The sequence below is a fragment of the Pelodiscus sinensis genome, chromosome 4 (genome assembly GCF_049634645.1).
Source record: "Pelodiscus sinensis isolate JC-2024 chromosome 4, ASM4963464v1, whole genome shotgun sequence".
Classification (NCBI taxonomy): domain Eukaryota; kingdom Metazoa; phylum Chordata; order Testudines; family Trionychidae; genus Pelodiscus; species Pelodiscus sinensis.
The window spans coordinates 16,908,105-16,926,581 of NC_134714.1; the positions used below are offsets into that span (position 1 = coordinate 16,908,105).

At 40.7% G+C, this 18,477-nt stretch overlaps 1 protein-coding gene across 1 annotated transcript in view; it reads left to right on the forward strand.

The window, feature by feature from the left end:
- NUDT14 (nudix hydrolase 14) overlaps positions 1 to 18,137 on the forward strand; it is a 108,226-nt gene extending 90,089 nt beyond the window's left edge. Inside the window, exons 4-5 of the mRNA XM_075926425.1 lie at positions 1,348 to 1,585; positions 17,865 to 18,137. Coding sequence (XP_075782540.1) covers positions 1,348 to 1,585; positions 17,865 to 18,105 — 479 coding nt within the window. The 3' untranslated portion in view covers positions 18,106 to 18,137. The remainder of the gene's footprint in view (positions 1 to 1,347; positions 1,586 to 17,864) is intronic.
- Positions 18,138 to 18,477: the final 340 nt, after the last annotated feature.

The following is an 18,477-nucleotide window of genomic DNA, read 5'->3' on the forward strand; positions in this document are numbered from 1 at the left end:
TTTGAAGGTCTTCAATATTTTTGGTAGTGCTTCTCTGTGTTTTAGGACCCAGTCCTGCAGGCTTTACTTGGGAAAAATGTCCATTCAGATCAGTGATAGTTTGGACTAAAGATTGTAGAGTCTGGCCCTAAGTATTTTCCTTTAGGGGGGTATTACAGTGACAGCTGTTTCTAGATTAATGCAAAAGGTCCTTCACAAATTCCATTTAAGAAAATCTGCGCAAGGAACTATATGTTCAAAAGAGGATTTTTCAAACAAACATACATGCTTTTCATAACCCTGTCCAAATAACAGCTGAGTTGACAGGCTGAAAGATTCATCATTGTGCACATGGTACACAGTGTACAGAGCAACTTCCCAGCAGAGATAAATGCATAGATTAAAATAAACTCTGATATATACGTTGGCCAACAAATGGAAGTTTTTTGAACAGTACATTTGTGGGTTCATTCAGCTGCACTTGATTTTGGTATATGTATGAGACATCCATCTCAATATAAGAAAAACAAATGTTCAAAGGACTATTTAATTTTTTCCTCATTTTTATTAAAAATTAACTATTGATTGTCCCATCTACAGGCAGTCCCCGGGTTACGTACAAGATAGGGACTGTAGGTTTGTTCTTAAGTTGAATTTGTATGTAAGTCGGAACTGGTACATATTGTAGGGGAAACTCTAGCCAAACATTTCTCCAGAGCTCAGTTTTATTCTCCCACACCTCACTTCCCTCAGTCCTTTATTCTCACGCTGAGGTGTCTGCTGAGAAAAGCCGCTCCACGTCTCCCTGGTCTGCTGGGGGGGGCGCTAGCTTCGCGTCTCCCTGGTCTGCTGGGGGGAAGCAGCTAGTGCGGGGTTTCCTCACCCCGTTTGTAAATAGGGATCCGATGTAAGTCGGATCCATGTAACCCGGGGACTGCCTGTATAGCAAATGCTTCACAATTAAACAGTTTCAAATACCTTCATTTTGTAGCACTTGTATGATATATTGTTGAAAACAGGTTTTCAAAAGGTGTGAAATATCGAATGCTCCAGTTACTTATGTGGGTATTGTGACCCATCACTTTGGTGGGCAAATCACAGAATTTATCTACCCAAAGCCCATTATTTGTGAGTAAATGTGATAGTGTGCAAAAGTTGTGTGTTAATGTGGTTTTTTTGGACACATACACAAATGCAAGCAGCTGAACCTTTTTAAAAATGTGACCATACGTGATGCATTGTGTCTGTTAATTGGATTTTTATAAATTGCATGGTGAAATTCACTTTGAAGGTCTTTTTATGCCACTTGAAATGGCATAGTAAAAGTTGGCTTTTCCAAGAACAACTGTTTTTTTCTTTTTCTTTAAGCTGTTTACATGTGTGAAATGGAGCGGCACCATCCTCAAGACTTTCAAAGCAAAGACCAGGATAGTTGGTGTCCTTTATTGGATCCCTTACCAGCTACAGTGGGAGTGACTTATGAACTCTGTGCTGGCATAGTAGACAAGCCAGAACTTTCTTTGGAGGAAATTGCATGCAAGGAAATCTTAGAAGAGTGTGGTTATGATGTTCCCATTACAAATCTGAAGAGAATCACTTCGTACAGGTAAATTGCAGCTAAGCTGATGCTTTGTCATTTGAAAAAAGATTAGAATTGTTAGAATAGCCTAGGGGTAAATGAATTTCCTTATCAAAGCAATGAGCTCAGAGAAACAGCCATCCACAATTGTTTAAGGGTGTAAACACTGAGAAAGCAAAGGATTTATTTAGGGATATATAAAGGGATATAAACTGAGATTAATAAGATGAAATTCAAACAGAAAAATTGGACTACAGAGATCTATTAGACTGGGGAATAGAGAACCCCAAGAGAACTAGTGGAAAAACCCCTTTGCTTGAGGCTCTTAAACATTGATTGACTGAAGGGCTAGAAAGTTTATTGTAAGAAACAATCCTATATTCATAGGATAAGCTAGTTGACCTATTGTAGTAGACCTTTTCCAGCTCTGATTTTCTTTATTCTAATTAAAAATTGCACATCATGCACTCTGAGCCTGCATTGAAAGGTTTATGCCATTGGATCTTTTCTCAGGATCAGGGCCATAATTGAAGCTTATATAAAATATGCATTGTTGGTATTATTATGAACTTTTTAAATATTTTTTTTAATTTTATTGTAAAATATTTTAATAAATTACATCAGAAATAAGAGAAGAATATATTAGTGTTGTTTGGAACTAAAATGTCAAGAATTAAATAATTTCAGAAGAAAATGTTTTCACAGCCTTATTGCCATTATATCTCCCTACCAGACTGTAGCATTGTTAAAGGCATCTGTTACCATTATCCAAAATACATGTACAAATTAACAGAGAATGGCTGCAGGTTTTTACTTACTTCATTTTTACTTGACAGCTCTATTGAACTAGGCCCTGTCATTGGTTTTTAATTTGGGAATTGAATACAAATTCACAGCTGTCAATCCTGGCAAATGTTATTTCCTGCTGGATTAACAAGCAGCACTTCTGTTGGAGGGGGTTGGGGAGTGAATCACAAGAATTGTTTCTTGCAATCCTTGAAGCTAGATTAGGGGTTTGTGCTGCTGAAAGAAACAGTGCTTTCTAGAATGAATAACAAAAGCTGTTAGAGTATTTTGTATTTTGTGTGACATTGATGTGCTGTACCAACACAGATATCTTTAAAAAAAAAAAAAAAAAAAGTAGTAACACCATTTCATTGTAAATCCCCATTTTAGGGTGTATGACTCAATAATAAGAATTCACATCTAGCTAAAACAACATGTATTCTTAACACCTTTCTTTTATTTTTCAGTTTCTTTAAACTGAGTTGCCCAGTTTTTACTTGCAGTGTGACTCCCAAATAAACTATATTTAGGGTGTTGATAAATCTTTAAAGCCTCTATCTCGCATTGTAGTTCTTATGGGAACAACAGTTAACCTGTGTGGAGGTCCACTGAGCTCCAGGCAAGTGGAGTGATTCACTTTTATAAATCAAAATAAACAATTGTGGCCTTAAAGATGGTATTTTTCAGGCATTTATTTTGCATATTGAGATAAGGTGTTTGTGGCTTGTTTCAATTAAAAACTAGTTTATTTAGGTTACCTATTTGTTGTACTTTTTATAATTCTGCACTGCCATATTAGGAGACAGAGTTGATTCCAAATCCTGTGTTCTTATTCCCTTAGTAGGAAAATGTCCAGCTCTTATTGGGGAGCAGCACTTTTGCATAATTTATTTTTGTATCTTGTTCACTCTTCCTCAGCTCAAAGGGTACTTGCCCCAACATGCGCCTTGAGTATTCGCTGTAAAGACAGAATATGAGATTTGCTCCCCTCTGTCAGGAGAAAGCAGGAAATACACTGAGAATGCCAATATCAGTGTTTGAAGATCAGCTATGTTTTTAGGTGGTTGAAATGCTTTCTAGATGTATCTTTATCAACCTTCTAATAGCCAATTTAAAATGCTGACATAAAATTTTATAATGGCTAGTATGCATTCTTTTAGCAATTTCTGTTTTAACATATAGTACATTAATCAAATCCATTGATATACAGGCAGTCCCCGACTTACGCGGATCCGACTTATGTCGGATCCGCAGTTACGAACGGGGCTCCCCCGGAGGACACGGACTGCGGGACCGCTCTGGGCGCTACTGGACCAACCCAGCAGCACCCCAGCTGCTCTGCCCCAGGCGTCCCCAAGTCAGCTTCTGCTGAAACTGACCAGTGCTGACTACAGGAAGCCCGCGGCAGAGTTGCTCTGCCCCGGGCTTCCTGGAATCAGCTGCTGATCAGTTTCAGCAGCAGCTGACTTGGGGACGCCTGGGGTTCTTAAGTTGATTCTGTATGTAAGTCAGAACTGGCAGTCAGTTTCAGCAGCGGCTGAATCTGGACGCCAGTTCCGACTTACATACAGATGCAACTTAAGAACAAACCTACAGTCCCTATCTTGTACGTAACCCGGGGACTGCCTGTAGTATATTATCTCAATGATCCATATAACAATTTTTCCATTAAGTATTTGTTGATCCAATATTTCAGCATTGTGTACAGTTCTTCAAAGTGTATAACCTTGCATTTTCAGTCCCCACTGCCTAGTTACTGGGACGCTTCATAATACACAACTCTCAATAGGCATGCACTTGTGTAATCAGTTTGATATTAACTCAGAAGATGTCTGCACATACAATAAATAGTGTTTGTTTTTATTTGTTTTCATAAGTGAAACCACTCTTTTAGTACAATAAAATCTAGAACATTTCTAAGTGTGCTTATAACTAGAAAAGTGACTGGGTAAGAGTGACACTTTTTTTACTTAATAAAAGTATTGGGGATGAGCTTTCCCTATGGGCCTCCATATGCAGTCAAAGGTTAAAAAGTCCCCCCCCCCCCCAATCCTCTACCTGGCTTTATTTGTGCAGATAGGAGGGGAGTAGAAGTTTGCCTGACAATCTCTATTACAAATATTCTCTTTTTGGTTTATTATTATTATGCCAAACTTTAAGCATTTGGGCTGAAATGTTATGTGCTGAGTTTCTCCATTAGGCTGATTTTTACAGCCAAAATAGTTCATTTCTGAGAACCAGGCAAGAAAAATATATGTTATTTTGATTACAGAGCATCCCCACTATGTTTCCCCGTTATATATCCATTCCACAATAAAGTCGTTGATACTTGTAGTTACTGATGCATTACAAGTCCTCCCATTTCCCTCTCTTAATTCGTGCAAGCCCCCCTCTGCCCAATTTGCACAAATGGAAGTCAGACGCGGGAAAAAAAGTCCCTGCTTTAAGTTGTTTTGCTATAAGTCCCATCTTTGAGAAACATTAACACCCTGATAGGGATGTAAGAGACAAGTCAACTAGTAATGTGACTAGTCGCTTCCCGCATCTATCAGAAAGCCAGTTCCCCCCAGCGCCATCTCTGCAGGGGACAGGGGAGCTACAGGCAAAGCGGGAAATGGTGCCAGCAGAAACGGACGCAGTCTCTGCTTCTGCAGTGATTCTGTTTTTGAAATGTACAAGAGCCCCACAGGATACAAAAATAAATCATGCAGAAGTGCTGCTCCCCAATAAGAGCTGGACATTGTCCTACTAAGGGAATAAGCCCCACTGGGGCTCTTGTACATTTCAAAGGCTGAGGCACTGCAGGGAGCGCAGGGCCAGTACACTTCAAAAGAGCCTAATAGGGTTCTTGCTACAGTTCAAAGGCAGAGGCGTCCTTATAGACTAATTGAATAGTCAGTGGAAATCCCATCGACTATTTGATTAGTTAATTAATCTAAATTTAACATCCTTACTCCCTGATTCTTCAAGTGCTTGTTCATGTCCATTCCGTCTTAGGTGTGTGCACAGTCACCAGAGATTTTTCCCTTAGTGGTATCTATCAGGCCATCTCTAGCATCCTATAGGGACATGTGCTCGTATAAGGGACTCAGCTGGTCCTACATCCTCTCAGTACCTTCTTATAGCCTATGATGGTCACTGGAACAGCTTCTCTTGCTTCAGCAAGATGTTCTTCAGTTGTTCTTGTTATTCCCTCCTTTCTTTTCAAGTTTACTTGCTTGTATTTTTTTAACAGTTGTGTAAATAGTTGAACCCTCACATTTGTATCAGAGGGGTAGCCGTGTTAGTCTATAAGGTGCCAGAGGACTCCTTGTCGCTTTTGGAGATTCAGGCTAACAGATTTATAGGAGCATAAGTTTTCATGGGCAAAGACCCACTTCGTCAGATGCATTTCCACTACATGCATCTGACGAAGTGTGTCTTTGCCCATGAAAGCTTATGCTGCTATAAATCTATTTGTAAAGAAGGCATCCTTCACCTTTGGGGCCTAGCATTCTCCAATCTCCAGGCTGTGAATCCTGTGCATGCTGTGGCAAACCCATACCAGTGAGTGACCCACACTCTAGCTGTCTGAAGTATCTGTAAACATGTGAGAGAATTGCCACAATATTCCCTGTTAAGGGTGAGCTTGTGCAACTGCTCAAGAAAGATTCAGATGCTGCCCAGTTGATTAGCAGAGTATCCACAGCTAGTTTTTTGGGGATGCACATTCACACATGCCTCAGTGCACATAAAAATGTATTCCACACATAGATGGAAAAAATCTGCACATGGATGGAAGAGATTAGTGGAACCATTGGTTGCCAGGTCTGCTGCCAGTTCAAGTCTTGTGCAAAAAAGGATAGGGAGGCTAGGCTAAGGTCCATCCAGATGCAAGTCTTCAGATTGTTGTTGGAGCCAAGCTGGTTGGACTTGGAACTGAATACCTTGGCATTGGTGCCGAGTGCTTCTCTAGCAGCATAGGTCTCTTGTGACCATTCCCCTTCCCGTGTGCTGAGGAAGAAGGATGAAAAAGTAACCAAGAATGGAACCGAGGAAGGACAACAAGCATGGGGAGTGCAACAGGGTTTGACCTGTGTCGGACCACTTCTCTGCCTCTGCCCCATAAGCAGCACTGTTTACTCTACTCTGCTCACAAGTGCTATTAGTCTTGTGCAAAACCAACTGCTAACACTGGGGGCACCTTATAGCACCAGCAGGGTTATGGTGCAGTGGAACGAGGTGTACAAGTAGTTCGGAATAGGAAGCCTAATCCGAACTACCTAGTCCGTGCCGCGTGTAGCCGCGGGCATGGAGTCCGAACTAGCCGGCATTTAAAAATGGCGGTGCCCGGCAACATGCAAATGAAGCCCGGGAAATTCAAATCCTGGGCTTCATTTGCAAGTTCGTATGACTACATTAACCACCCTAGTTCGAACTTGGGTGGATAGTGTAGACATACCCGAAGAGACTGGACATTTTGGACAGGACATCATAGTCTTCTGCATCCCTTCAGATATGGATAGAAAACTATGTGGCGCTGTTAGCAAACTACACATACCACCATTTCGAAAAAATGAAAGCCTTTATTGAACAGCTGCAAGAACTGCAAATTTTCCTTCGAGTCCAATATAGATGAAGGCGTCCTCATAGCAAAAATAGTACTGCAACCATCCCTTGATGCAGTGGACACTGCCTCGTACCCCTTGGCCACATCAGTAGTCATCTGTCACGTCTCCTGGCTGCATCTTTCTGGATTTCCTAGGGAGGTGCACAACACTGTTGAGGGACAGAAGCTGTTTTCCAGTACCACAGATGCTTCACTATACTCACTCAAAGACTTGCAAGTCACATTAAACGCCCTGGGGATGTATGTTTCCCAGCCCAAAAAGAAACTGAGCCAGCTATTCATGCTTCGGGGCAAAGCATCATCCTCATACTTCTTCTAGAGAAGCTATGACCTTAGGAGGTGGGTGACAGACTGCTGGCTAAGCCAGAGCTCTGCCACAGTAGCTTGGGTAAGGGGAATAGCTGAGCAAGCCTAGGCCTTCAGGGTTATCAGAAGCAGCTGTGGGCCTCACAGAAGGAGGGCTATATGAGGCAGAGGAAGGAAGCCAGAGGGGGGAAGAAGGAGTAAGGAGCCAGGGTGTGGCTCAGTATGCTCCCAGATAGAGAGAGAGGAGCTGGCTGTCTGGACTATAAACTTTGTAAATAGAAAATGTTTGGAACTTCCAATAAAAGACACAGGTGACTGCACCAGAAGGCTTGGTGATTGATTTGTGGACCAGCTGGTGGACCAGACCAAGGAGCCTGAGCGGGGACTCTGCCACAAGGTGACAGAGGCAACAAAAACCTAGGGAGCCTCAAGACCAACCTGCCATGTTCTAGTCCTCCAGTGGCAGGCAAACGTTTTAAACAGCTGGTTGAGTATTTGACATCGCTTCCAACAACTGTTCAATACCAGTTCAGTCTGCAGCTCTTTTATCATGCATGAGCTATCATCACAACAGAGAAATCGGCCTTGGAAGTCATAGTAATCAGGCTATTCTCCTGTCAGTTTTCTTCCTGAAATCACACAACCATATGGAATGGTGTCTGCACATGCTGGATGTTAGACATGCCCTGGCCTTCTGCAGTGAAAGGTCCAGGCTGGTCCATAAATCCACATAACTCTTTGTGGCAGACAGAATGAAAGACCTGCTAGTTATGCCCCAGAGAATTTCATCCTGGATCCCTTCCTGCATTTGCATGTTCTATGAACTGGCAGGCATCTTACCACCTGCCATATTGGCCATCCATCCAATGAGAGCTCAGGCTTCATCAGTGTTGTTTTTGGCCCTAATCCAGGACATTTGCAGAGCAGTGACCTGGTCATCAGTACATACCTTCTCCTCCCACTACACCATCACGGAATAGGCTAGAGATGATGCTGGGTTTGGTAGAGCAGTGTTGCAATTTGAATGTTCATGAACTCTGAGATCATCTCCTTGGATACCACTCGGGAGTCATCTGATGTGGAGTGGATGTGAGCAAGCACATGAAAAAGAAAAAACAGTTACTACCCTTTCCAAAACTACTGTTCTTTGAGATGTGTTGTTCATGTCCATTCCACAACCCACCTTCCTGCCCCTCGGTGGGTATGTCTACACTACCACCCTAGGGTGGTAATGTAGGCAACTGGAGTTGCAAATGAAGCCCGGGATTTGAATTTCCCGGGCTTCATTTGCATATTGCCGGGCGCCGCCATTTTTAAATATCCGCTAGTGCGGACTCTGTGCCCCACGGCTACATGCGGCACGGACTAGGTAGTTCAGATTAGGCTTCCTATTCTGAACTACCGTTACTCCTCGTGGAACGGTAGTTCGAGTACCGAGTATAGGTACTCGGTAGAAGAATAGGAAGCCTAGTCCGAACTACCTAGTTCGTGCCGTGTGTAGCCGTGGGGCATGGAGTCCGCACTAGCGGACATTTAAAAATGGCGGCGCCCGGCAATATGCAAATGAAGCCCGGGAAATTCAAATCCCGGGCTTCATTTGCAACTCCGGTTGCCTACATTACCACCCTAGTTCGAACTAGGGTGGTAGTGTAGACATACCCTGTCAGAGTGAGCCAGCAAGATGGAGTTGAGAGGGTATAGGGTTGGCCAGCCCCTTTATACTGAGCATGCAACATTAGAGGGTGCTAGAGTTGCCATAACAGATACCACTAAGTGAAAAATGTCCAGATACTGTGCATGTGGCATGTACCCACACCTAACCTGAAATGAACATGAGTAACACATCTCAAAGAACAGCAGTTACAGAAAGGTTACTAGTTGTTTTTTTGCCTATTCAGCCTTCAACCCCCTTTCTGCTTTTTGTCAGAGGATGTTATAACTGTATACAATGGCCACAATGGGAGCTATATGTACTCAGCACTACAGAAAATCAGCCCAATTTATTTAGGGTTCTATTGGAATCAGTTCCTAACTTTAGTCACTCTAAATGTGAACATTTGCAGTAGATAGAAGAAAGAACACAGCCCTTATTCTGTGGAGCTAATATTGTGCATTATAATATTTTCAAAGGCATTATTCCTCTACGTTGTAATCTATGAATACAATCCATTTTTACCTTACTGCACTGGGGTTAATAGCCGGGAACAATAAAATGCATTATAATTAAAAAGATCACCTGCCTAGTACACCTGTTTGTGGAGAGTGCTTTGTAATATAACTTTGTGTTAATTGCTTCTATTCTTTTTCTTTCTTGCACCTGCTGCTTATAACATTAGAATAGCATAAAGGTTTTAAGAAATTACAGAGAAACTGCACATGATTTCTCTGAGTAGAGTTGGAATGCAGTTCAAAAGCCATTGCGATACTGTGTATTTGCTTCTAAACATGAGATTATGTAGTCTCTAAATATTAGATTCTGCATCCAAATAAAAGTTGCATTTGATAAATAGTTAAGTTCCATGTAGAAACTTCACCTTAATTAGGTAAATGTAAAGTAAAAAGAAGTCAGTGTTTACAAGCTTTAAATATGAACATGTAGCTCTTTGAATGATTGTAAAATTAAAATGAATCACTAAGAAAAAGTTAATTCTGCTTTTCAGTATTGCATACCAGATTTATGAATGAAATTGGTTAACAGAGGGTATTTCTGTACTGCAGCGTTTTTCCGGAATAACATCTGTTATTCCAAAAAAACAGTAATTGCATCTACACTTCAATCGCATTCTTTCAACAAAAAGTCGAAAGAACAGAGGGTTTTTTCAGACAGCGGTAAACCTCTTTCTACGAGGAAGAATGCCTTTTCCAAAAAAGTTTTTTCAGAAAAAAGCATGTGTGAAAGCGAAAGAGGGAGTTCTACTGAAAAAAGAGGCCCCCAGGAAATAACACAGGTGCCCTGGTGATCACTCCATCCATACTCATCACAACTCAATAGTTCTTCGTCGAGTAGTGTCCCCGTGGGTGCTCCACTCAAGGTGTCGGGCTTGTCCTAGCGCTGCAATCTGGAGAATCTTCATTAGCAGTAGCCCAGCCAGACCATGCATGTCTCGTGCTGTTCGCACCTTTCTGCTGAGCATGGTCCAGCCCCGTCAGTTCCTTTCCAACCGTCTGCGGCCGCAGATGGAGCTAGGATACACTCCCTCTCCACTCTGAGGAGAACGGGAAATTAGTTATAGAGTTATAGTTAGTTCTTTGTTAATTAGTTATTGTTAATAGTTGTACTGGTTATAGTTTATATACCACAGTTTTAAAAAAAAACTTCCATCCTAAGTTATAAGTTTTGTTTAAATAGCCCCCTTCCCCCCCCCCAAAAAAAGGAGACGATGAAAATACTTAAACAATTAAATAAACAAGATCATTATGTCGGGGTCACCCAGCTTCAAGAAATGTTCGCAATGCCAAGATGCTATGCCCGCATCAGACGGGCAGTCTTGGTGCATCAAGTGCCTAGGGAACGGGCACATCCCACAAAAGTGCACACATTGCACTAAACTGACCGCGTATGCAAGATGCGATAGGGAAATGAGACTAAGGATGCTTTTGTTTAACAAAGCCCTGAAAACACCCAGTGCGGACGAGCCTCCCAACCACATCCCAGGGCGCATGAAGCTCGCCCGATCTCCGATGAGCCTCACCACAGGACTTCAAAATCCACTGGACGAGTGAGTGTGGGTGATAGACTGGGCACCTCAGGCGTTCCACTGAGGCACTCCACCAACAAGATGGGCAAGGGCCGTAGCGCTTCAGCTCCAAGGCCTGCCCTATCAAAGGACCCGATACCGGCGTCTTTCAAAGGGCCGCAGGCTGAGTTGGCACCGGCAACGGCTCATGCAAAGCCAGCACCTGCGCAGACAGAGGCAAGACTGCCGGCACCCACAGAGGTAGCCTGCTGTTTTTGAAAGAACCACATTTAGACCGTGGTTTTACTTTCGAAATGGCACATGTTCGAAAGAGCTCCATGAAGCGATTATGCAAATGAAGTGTGGGATATTTAAATCCCCGCTTCATTTGCACTTTTGAAGTGTCTAATTTACATCCCTCTGTCAAAGAGGGATGTAATCTAGACACAGCCTATGATGCTTAAGAAGAGCCCATGAAGGGACGCTTGGATTTCCCAGCCTTTTAACATTTTTGTTAACTGATATACACAACCTGTGTATATAGTACCATTACTACATACAAGCATCCACACTGGTTGCTAAAATAAATATTGTGTCTGTGTACATACATATTGCTCATTTTAAGGACTGCATTCATTTTAGTCCAAGTCTCTCACATTCTATACACATTTGGTGTCATTTGGCTTTTATTGTAAAAACTAATGTAGATTAGATTAGAATAAAGAATTATGAAATTGAAGTTACAGTAATTTATACCAAAAAAATTAATTCTACAGCATTGTATTTTATCCCCCTCATTTTGCATGTATCTCACGTTATGCAGCAAATTAATGCTTGGCAAGTTGAGGGGTGTGTGTGTGTGTGTGTGTGTAATGGGAAAGCAGGTTTTATTTTTTAATTTGAAATTATAGGAAAAGGCTTAGGAAAAAATGTAAAGCCAGCATATAGAGCAGAGAGGTGAAAGAAGTCACTGAAATAAAAATATCAAAGAAAACAGAGCACAGCAAGATTATAGGAAAATTTTGTTAGAAAACGCTAACAAATGTACAAGAGGACAACAGGAAATTAATGACTAAGGTTTGATATTACTACATAAAGAAGTCTTTTCTTCTTCTTTTACGGGACCCTCCAACATTTTTGGTGGTGATTTTTTTGTTATTGTTGTCTAAGGAAAGGGAGAGTACAAGATGATGCAAGACAGACTGAAATACTGTAAAAAATGGCAGTGGTCAATATTCAGGAATATTTGTTGTAGTAAAGAGCAGTCAACATAGATCATAGAATCATAGGACTAGAAGAAAGCTTGAGAAGGTCATCTCTTTCAGAACCCTGGCAGGACTAAGCACCATCTAAACTATCCCTGAACTATGGCAATTTATTCCCATGCTTAACTACCCTGACAGTTAGGAAGTTCTTCCTCATAGAATCGTAGAATCATAGAATCCTAGGGCTGGAAGAGACCTCAAGAGGTCATTGAGTCCAGCCCCCTGCCCAAACCAGGGCCAACTTATGTCCAACTTACATCTCCCTTGCTGCAATTTAAGCCCATTGCTTCTTGTCCTGTCCTCAGAAGTTGAGGTACAGTTTTTCTCCCTCTTCTGTGTAACAACCTTTTATTTACTTGAAAAGTTTTATCTTGTCTTCTCTTTTCCAGGCTAAACAAACCCAATTTTTTCAATCTTCCCTTATAATTCGTGTTTTCTAAACCTTTAATCATTTTTGTTGCTCATCTCTCGACTTTTTCCTGTTCATCCATATCTCTCCTGAAATGTGGCACCCAGAATTGGACACAGTACTCCAGTTGAGGCCTAATCAACACAGAGTAGAGAGGAAGAATTACTTCTCATGTCTTACTTAACCAATTCTGCTAGTACATCCGAGAATTTTTGTTTTTTTGCGGGGGGGGGGGGGCAACAGTGTTACACTACTGACTCATATTTAGCTTGTGATCCACTGTGATCCGCAGATTGCTTTCTGCAGTTCTCCTTTGTAGGCAGTCATTTCACATTTTGTATGTATGCAACTGATCCATGAGAAGATGACACTTTACTGAACCAGAAGATAACAAACCAAATCCTCTAGTCCCCAAAGGGTGGGGTGTGCCACATGCAGGGGCACTGAGGAAGACTTGGAGGCATGCAATAGAACCTTGGTCATTCCCCTTCCCCCCCCCAAAAGGGGGGGGAGAGGGACTGCCACTCAGCTCAGCTCTGGCCCCAGCCATAATTGCCGCCCAGCTCCAGCTCCACTCCACTCCCAGGATGAACAGCTTCAATGGCTGGTAAAGTCGGGTATGACAGGAAAAGTTTGGGCACAAGTGATCTAGAGAAAAAAACAGCAAGTGGGAAAATACGGAAATAGATCCTTTTTGTGCAGCAAAATATATCACTTTCTTTTTTGATCTCTTCTTGAAGCAGATGACTTTTTGGAAACCAAAGTGAGATAGATCTAGTTTAGCAATGAAAGCATTAGGCATAACCTAATCAATGTAATCTTATACAGAAGATACTGTAATATTATACAAAGTATGCAGAGTTAGCCAGTTTAATACTGAGAAGAGCTGTTGTATTAGAAAATAAATAGATGTAGAAATACAAAGTCTTGGAGAAAGGGGTAAAATACACTGCAGTGAAAAGCATTTATTAGACCCTTTGTTCTTGAATATTGCTTATTTTGCAGGCAGATATTTATTTTAAAACTACTAATTCAAGACAACTCAAATGGCATTGAGAGAGAATACAAAGCAAAGAATAAACAACATGAACCTGTGGCCATATCCTACCACAAAATTTTGTTACCCCAAACTTCCATTGATTTCAGTATGCATAGGGCAACATATGACCTAAACTGTGTGCAGTCCCAGGCACTACAGTAAAGGAAACATAAGTGATCTAGGCCAAACATCAATTAAAAACATTTTAAGTTTGAGAATTACAGCCCATCTTGATATTTTGAAGTAAGGCTTTACTAAGTAGGTGTATCATATACGTTAATAATATCCTGAAGTGAAATCAATAAGCTATTTAAGGTGCTGTGGCAAGAAATTGGATCTCTCATGATGCTGTGCCTCAGGAAACAATTTTCTTCTACACTAAAGAAAAGATGTATGGTGGGAGAACTCCATGATTCCCACAGCTGTGCAGCTATTTCAAAAGTAAAAGGTCACGGGTAACATAGGAAAAGATTACCCTGTAAATGATTAAGGCAGAAAGTTTGTGTGGAAGGGTCTTTTATATAAGGGTCATATGTTTTTAAACTTGGTGGATTGCAGACTGATCCTTGGCTTGAATATGAAACTGTCTAGGTTACATCTAATGTTTTCATTGTCTAACTATAGATGTATACCAGTTCTGTTCCTTGAAAAAGGTAATGAGCTTCAGAAGCAGGTTCAAAGGGAAAGGAATATGTTTTATTACTCAAAACTGTTTTTTCCTCTTGTTATTTTTGGATGAAACACAATATGATACAAATGACTAGAACTGACCTGACAATAAGGTGAGAGCAAATCAAGAGCAGAAAGAGAGATAGCTGGCAGCTATATTTTATTTATTTATTCATGTATTATTAAACACCTCTGTAGTGTTGTAATTTACCATGCCACCTATAGAGATTAACAAGAGACATTCCCTATGCTGAGGAGTTTACAGTCTAAATCCAACATTTATTTTCATTTTTTTTAAGTTTCTACTTAAAAATACCAAATCCCAGGCTCTGTGTACTTTTGCAATTATTAAATACACAATTCCTCCAAAAATAACTGATAAAAGACAAATCCCAATCTATATAAGGAACATCAAGAGAAAAGAATATCTCCTTCTCTTATAGATGGTGAAAAACAGAGTGCCCCTTATAGAAAAACAATGCTTAGATAACAACAATAGAAAGGGATAGGAAAATGAGGACCAGTAATTAAAATAAATTATATAAAACAATGTAATATTCCATGACAAACAGGTATTTTGAGTTACAATTTTGTTAAACAGAACAACGTGGAATATAGCATCCAGGGTGGAGATTAGCAGTGGAAAGCTAACCTGGGCATAACTTGAGTTCTATATTTGAGGAGCCTGCTCCAACCAGGCTGATGGGTCCACATCTGGAGATGCAAATTCCATGCCTGCCGAAGGCTTGCAGTCAGTGGAGGGAGGAGGGAGGAATAACCCTTCTTCTTTCCCTCCCAAACTACACCCATGATAGCAAGGTGAAGAAAGCAAGGCTAGCACTTTTAGGGTGTGTCTAGACTACATGCCTCCTTCGACGGAGGCATGTAGATTAGCCAGATCGGAAGAGGGAAATGAAGCCGCGATTAAAATAATCGCGGCTTCATTTAAATTTAAATGGCTGCCCCGATCTGCCGATCAGCTGTTTGTCGGCAGATCGGGGCAGTCTGGACGCGACGCGCCGACAAAGAAGCCTTTCTTCATTGGCACAGGTAAGCCTCGTGAAACCAGGTTTACCTGTGCCGATGAAGAAAGGCTTCTTTGTCGGCGCATCGCGTCCAGACTGCCCCGATCTGCCGACAAACAGCTGATCAGCAGATCGGGGCAGCCATTTAAATTTAAATGAAGCCGCGATTATTTTAATCGCGGCTTCATTTCCCTCTTCCGATCTGGCTAATCTACATGCCTCCGTCGAAGGAGGCATGTAGTCTAGACACACCCTCACAGAGCAACTTGGACTCCTCTTAGGATTTAAAGAGATTGGCTGTGGTGGATTCTGAAATAACTATTTGTTTTTAATCAGTGATTCATCTCCAGTGTTGCTTTTTAGCATCATGCCTTATTGCTTATTATATACAAGAACATATAGAGAGAGCAAAATACAGGACTATGTAGCACTTTAAAGACTAACAAGATGGTTTATTAGATGATGAGCTTTCGTGGGCCAGAACCACTTCCTCAGATCAAATAGTGCTACATAGTCCTGTATTTTGCTTCAGCTACACCAAACTAACACGGCTACATTTCTATCACACTAATAGAACACTAATAGAATGTTAGCATAAAAATGGCATTCCAACTTGAGAAAACTGGCTGCTGATAGCAACTTCATGAAAAATGGATCTCCCTTACTTTTATAGTGACTTCTGCCATTGGATCTTCCCTTGCAACTGAGATGAGTGGCTGAGGAAAGGAGTTATTATCGGGAGCAGCTTCTCATTAGAAAAGGAAATAGGGTGCAAAGGGCAGTGTGGGTCCAGACAAGGCATTTGATCTTGTGCTGGTGGTTTATCAGGTCTGTGAATTATTGTCAGTGCTGGATAGCTTGTTTTATTGACAAGCCAGCAATGATAGCCACCATAAGAGGATACGAATGCTAAGAACAGTGGCTGCAAAAAGCAGGTCATTACAGACAATAAATAGTCATTCAGTTTTACTGAGAAAGCAGGTGACATCATTCAGCAAAGACGGGGCGGGGAGAAAAAGGAGAAAAGCCCATTAGCCTGCTCTCTTGTTACCTCCCGCAGATCACATTATCTGAGGCCAAGGAATGTATCAGAAAAATAGAAAATCAGAAAGAGCACAAACTAGATAGAATACTTACATAGCACACTTCTTCCTAGTCTCTTGTAAGATCATCATAGAGATAAGTAAGTTTCATTATCCACTTTTTACAGATGCAGAAACTGAGTGCAGCATACCTGTGGAAGAGATAAGATGAGAATCAAGCTTGTTCATTCCCAATTCTGTTTTCATATAGAAAACAGACTGTGTGTATTGATATAGCAACAAACTGTCTAATTAATACTAGCCGTCCAAGCCAAAATAATTAGGTTTGGTTTAGAAAATGGAAGGAATACTGCCTTATTTGAATTCCTATTGGGGATATGTTTTAATTTCAATTAACTGGGAGATTTAGTTATCTAGACATTGGGTAAGAAGGGTTATATCCTGTAAGATGTTTATTTAATAGAAACTATATATATATATTGAATAAAAATAATTAATCAACTACAAATCTTGTAAGCCTTTGTGCAAAATATTAAGGGTAATTCTTCAGCATTCTTGGCCTGATCCAGAGCTCCAGGGGCTTTGGATCAGCCCCTAATATGTCTGAAAAGTCTATTGTAATCACAGGAAATGCAGAAGTTGCAGTTGCAATGTAACTATTTTCTTGGAAGGGCCGAGTGAGTGGATTATGTACTTATCTCTTTTTTTATTTAAAAAAAAAAACTAAATAAAATAGTTCTTAAGAAATAGAGGATTAGCAAATAAGAAGTATAACACACAGCAAGTAGTCTATCTGAAGAAAGACTGCATAATCTAAATTATCCTAAATTAAATCCATGATAACAAATGTAGCTGAGAGGCTGAATTAGATACATTCATTCTAACAGTGGTCCATTGGGTCAAGGCAAAAGGGCTAGGTAGGGTGGAGTAAAGAATCTCATGCTGCCATTCCATTCTTGCATGTGAATAGAGGACTCCAGCTGTGAATGAATTTAATCTTTTTAAGCATCAGAAATCCAAAATTTCTTATAAAAATAAGTAAACAAATGTAACATGCAAACGAGCTTCACCCTGTTGTTTGCAAGTTCCTATGGATCAGGGCCCAAACAAACTCCCTCTGAAGTCAATTGAAGAATCTTCCATTTGTTAGATCAATTATTCCATCTCCTTTCAAAATAAACATTCAGTACAGCTACAGAATGTAACTGTAGTCATATATGTGCTAAGCTGGAACTGAATTCAAAAGTGCACTAATATTTCTGCATGACAATTTTAGTTAACATTTTATTAATAAAAAGAGGTCCATAATGTCACTTTGTACACTTAATATTTATTAATAATGAATTACTGTATTTTGTATTTTGGTATTGCTTAAGAACACTAATCAAGGGCCATAGCCCGAGCCTCCTAGGCATGAAATAATTATTTTCTTAAAAGTGAAGTTTTTCCTCTTTTTTTTTTTTTTTTTTTTTTTCTAGGTCTGGAGTTGGTGTGACAGGTTCTCAGCAAACCTTATTTTATGCAGAAGTAACAGACCAGATGAAAACAGGAGAAGGTGGAGGCCAGCCTGAAGAGGGGGAGCTGATTGAAGTCATAGAAATACCTTTACAGGACTCCATGAAATTTGCTTTTGATGAGCATTTCCCAAAGACAATGGTTGTTATCTTCAGCTTCATGTGGTTCCAAAGCAATGTTGCCCTGGGGATGCAGGAAAAATAAAAATGAGCACCATGATTTACTAATGTGACAAATGCTTCCTGTTTGTTCTATGGATTGCTGAGATATGGGCAGAAACAACTTTGTTGTTGGGCAGAAAGGGGAGATGCATACAAAAAAAACTGTTCAAAGATAGAATCTCTCTGGATTTTAAAATTAAAATATAGCATGAAATCCTGGCTCCATTGACTTCATTGAGGCTGGGACTTCACCCTGTGTTTCAGGGCCAAATCTTGATCCCTTATACAAAGCATAGTAAATATGTTTTGTGCAAAGGATCTCTGATTTGGTGGAAATACTTTACCATGATCTCTCAAAGCCTCAGAGCAACAGTGTAACTTCTACTCCAGTATGAGCAATAGTACTGATAGCTGC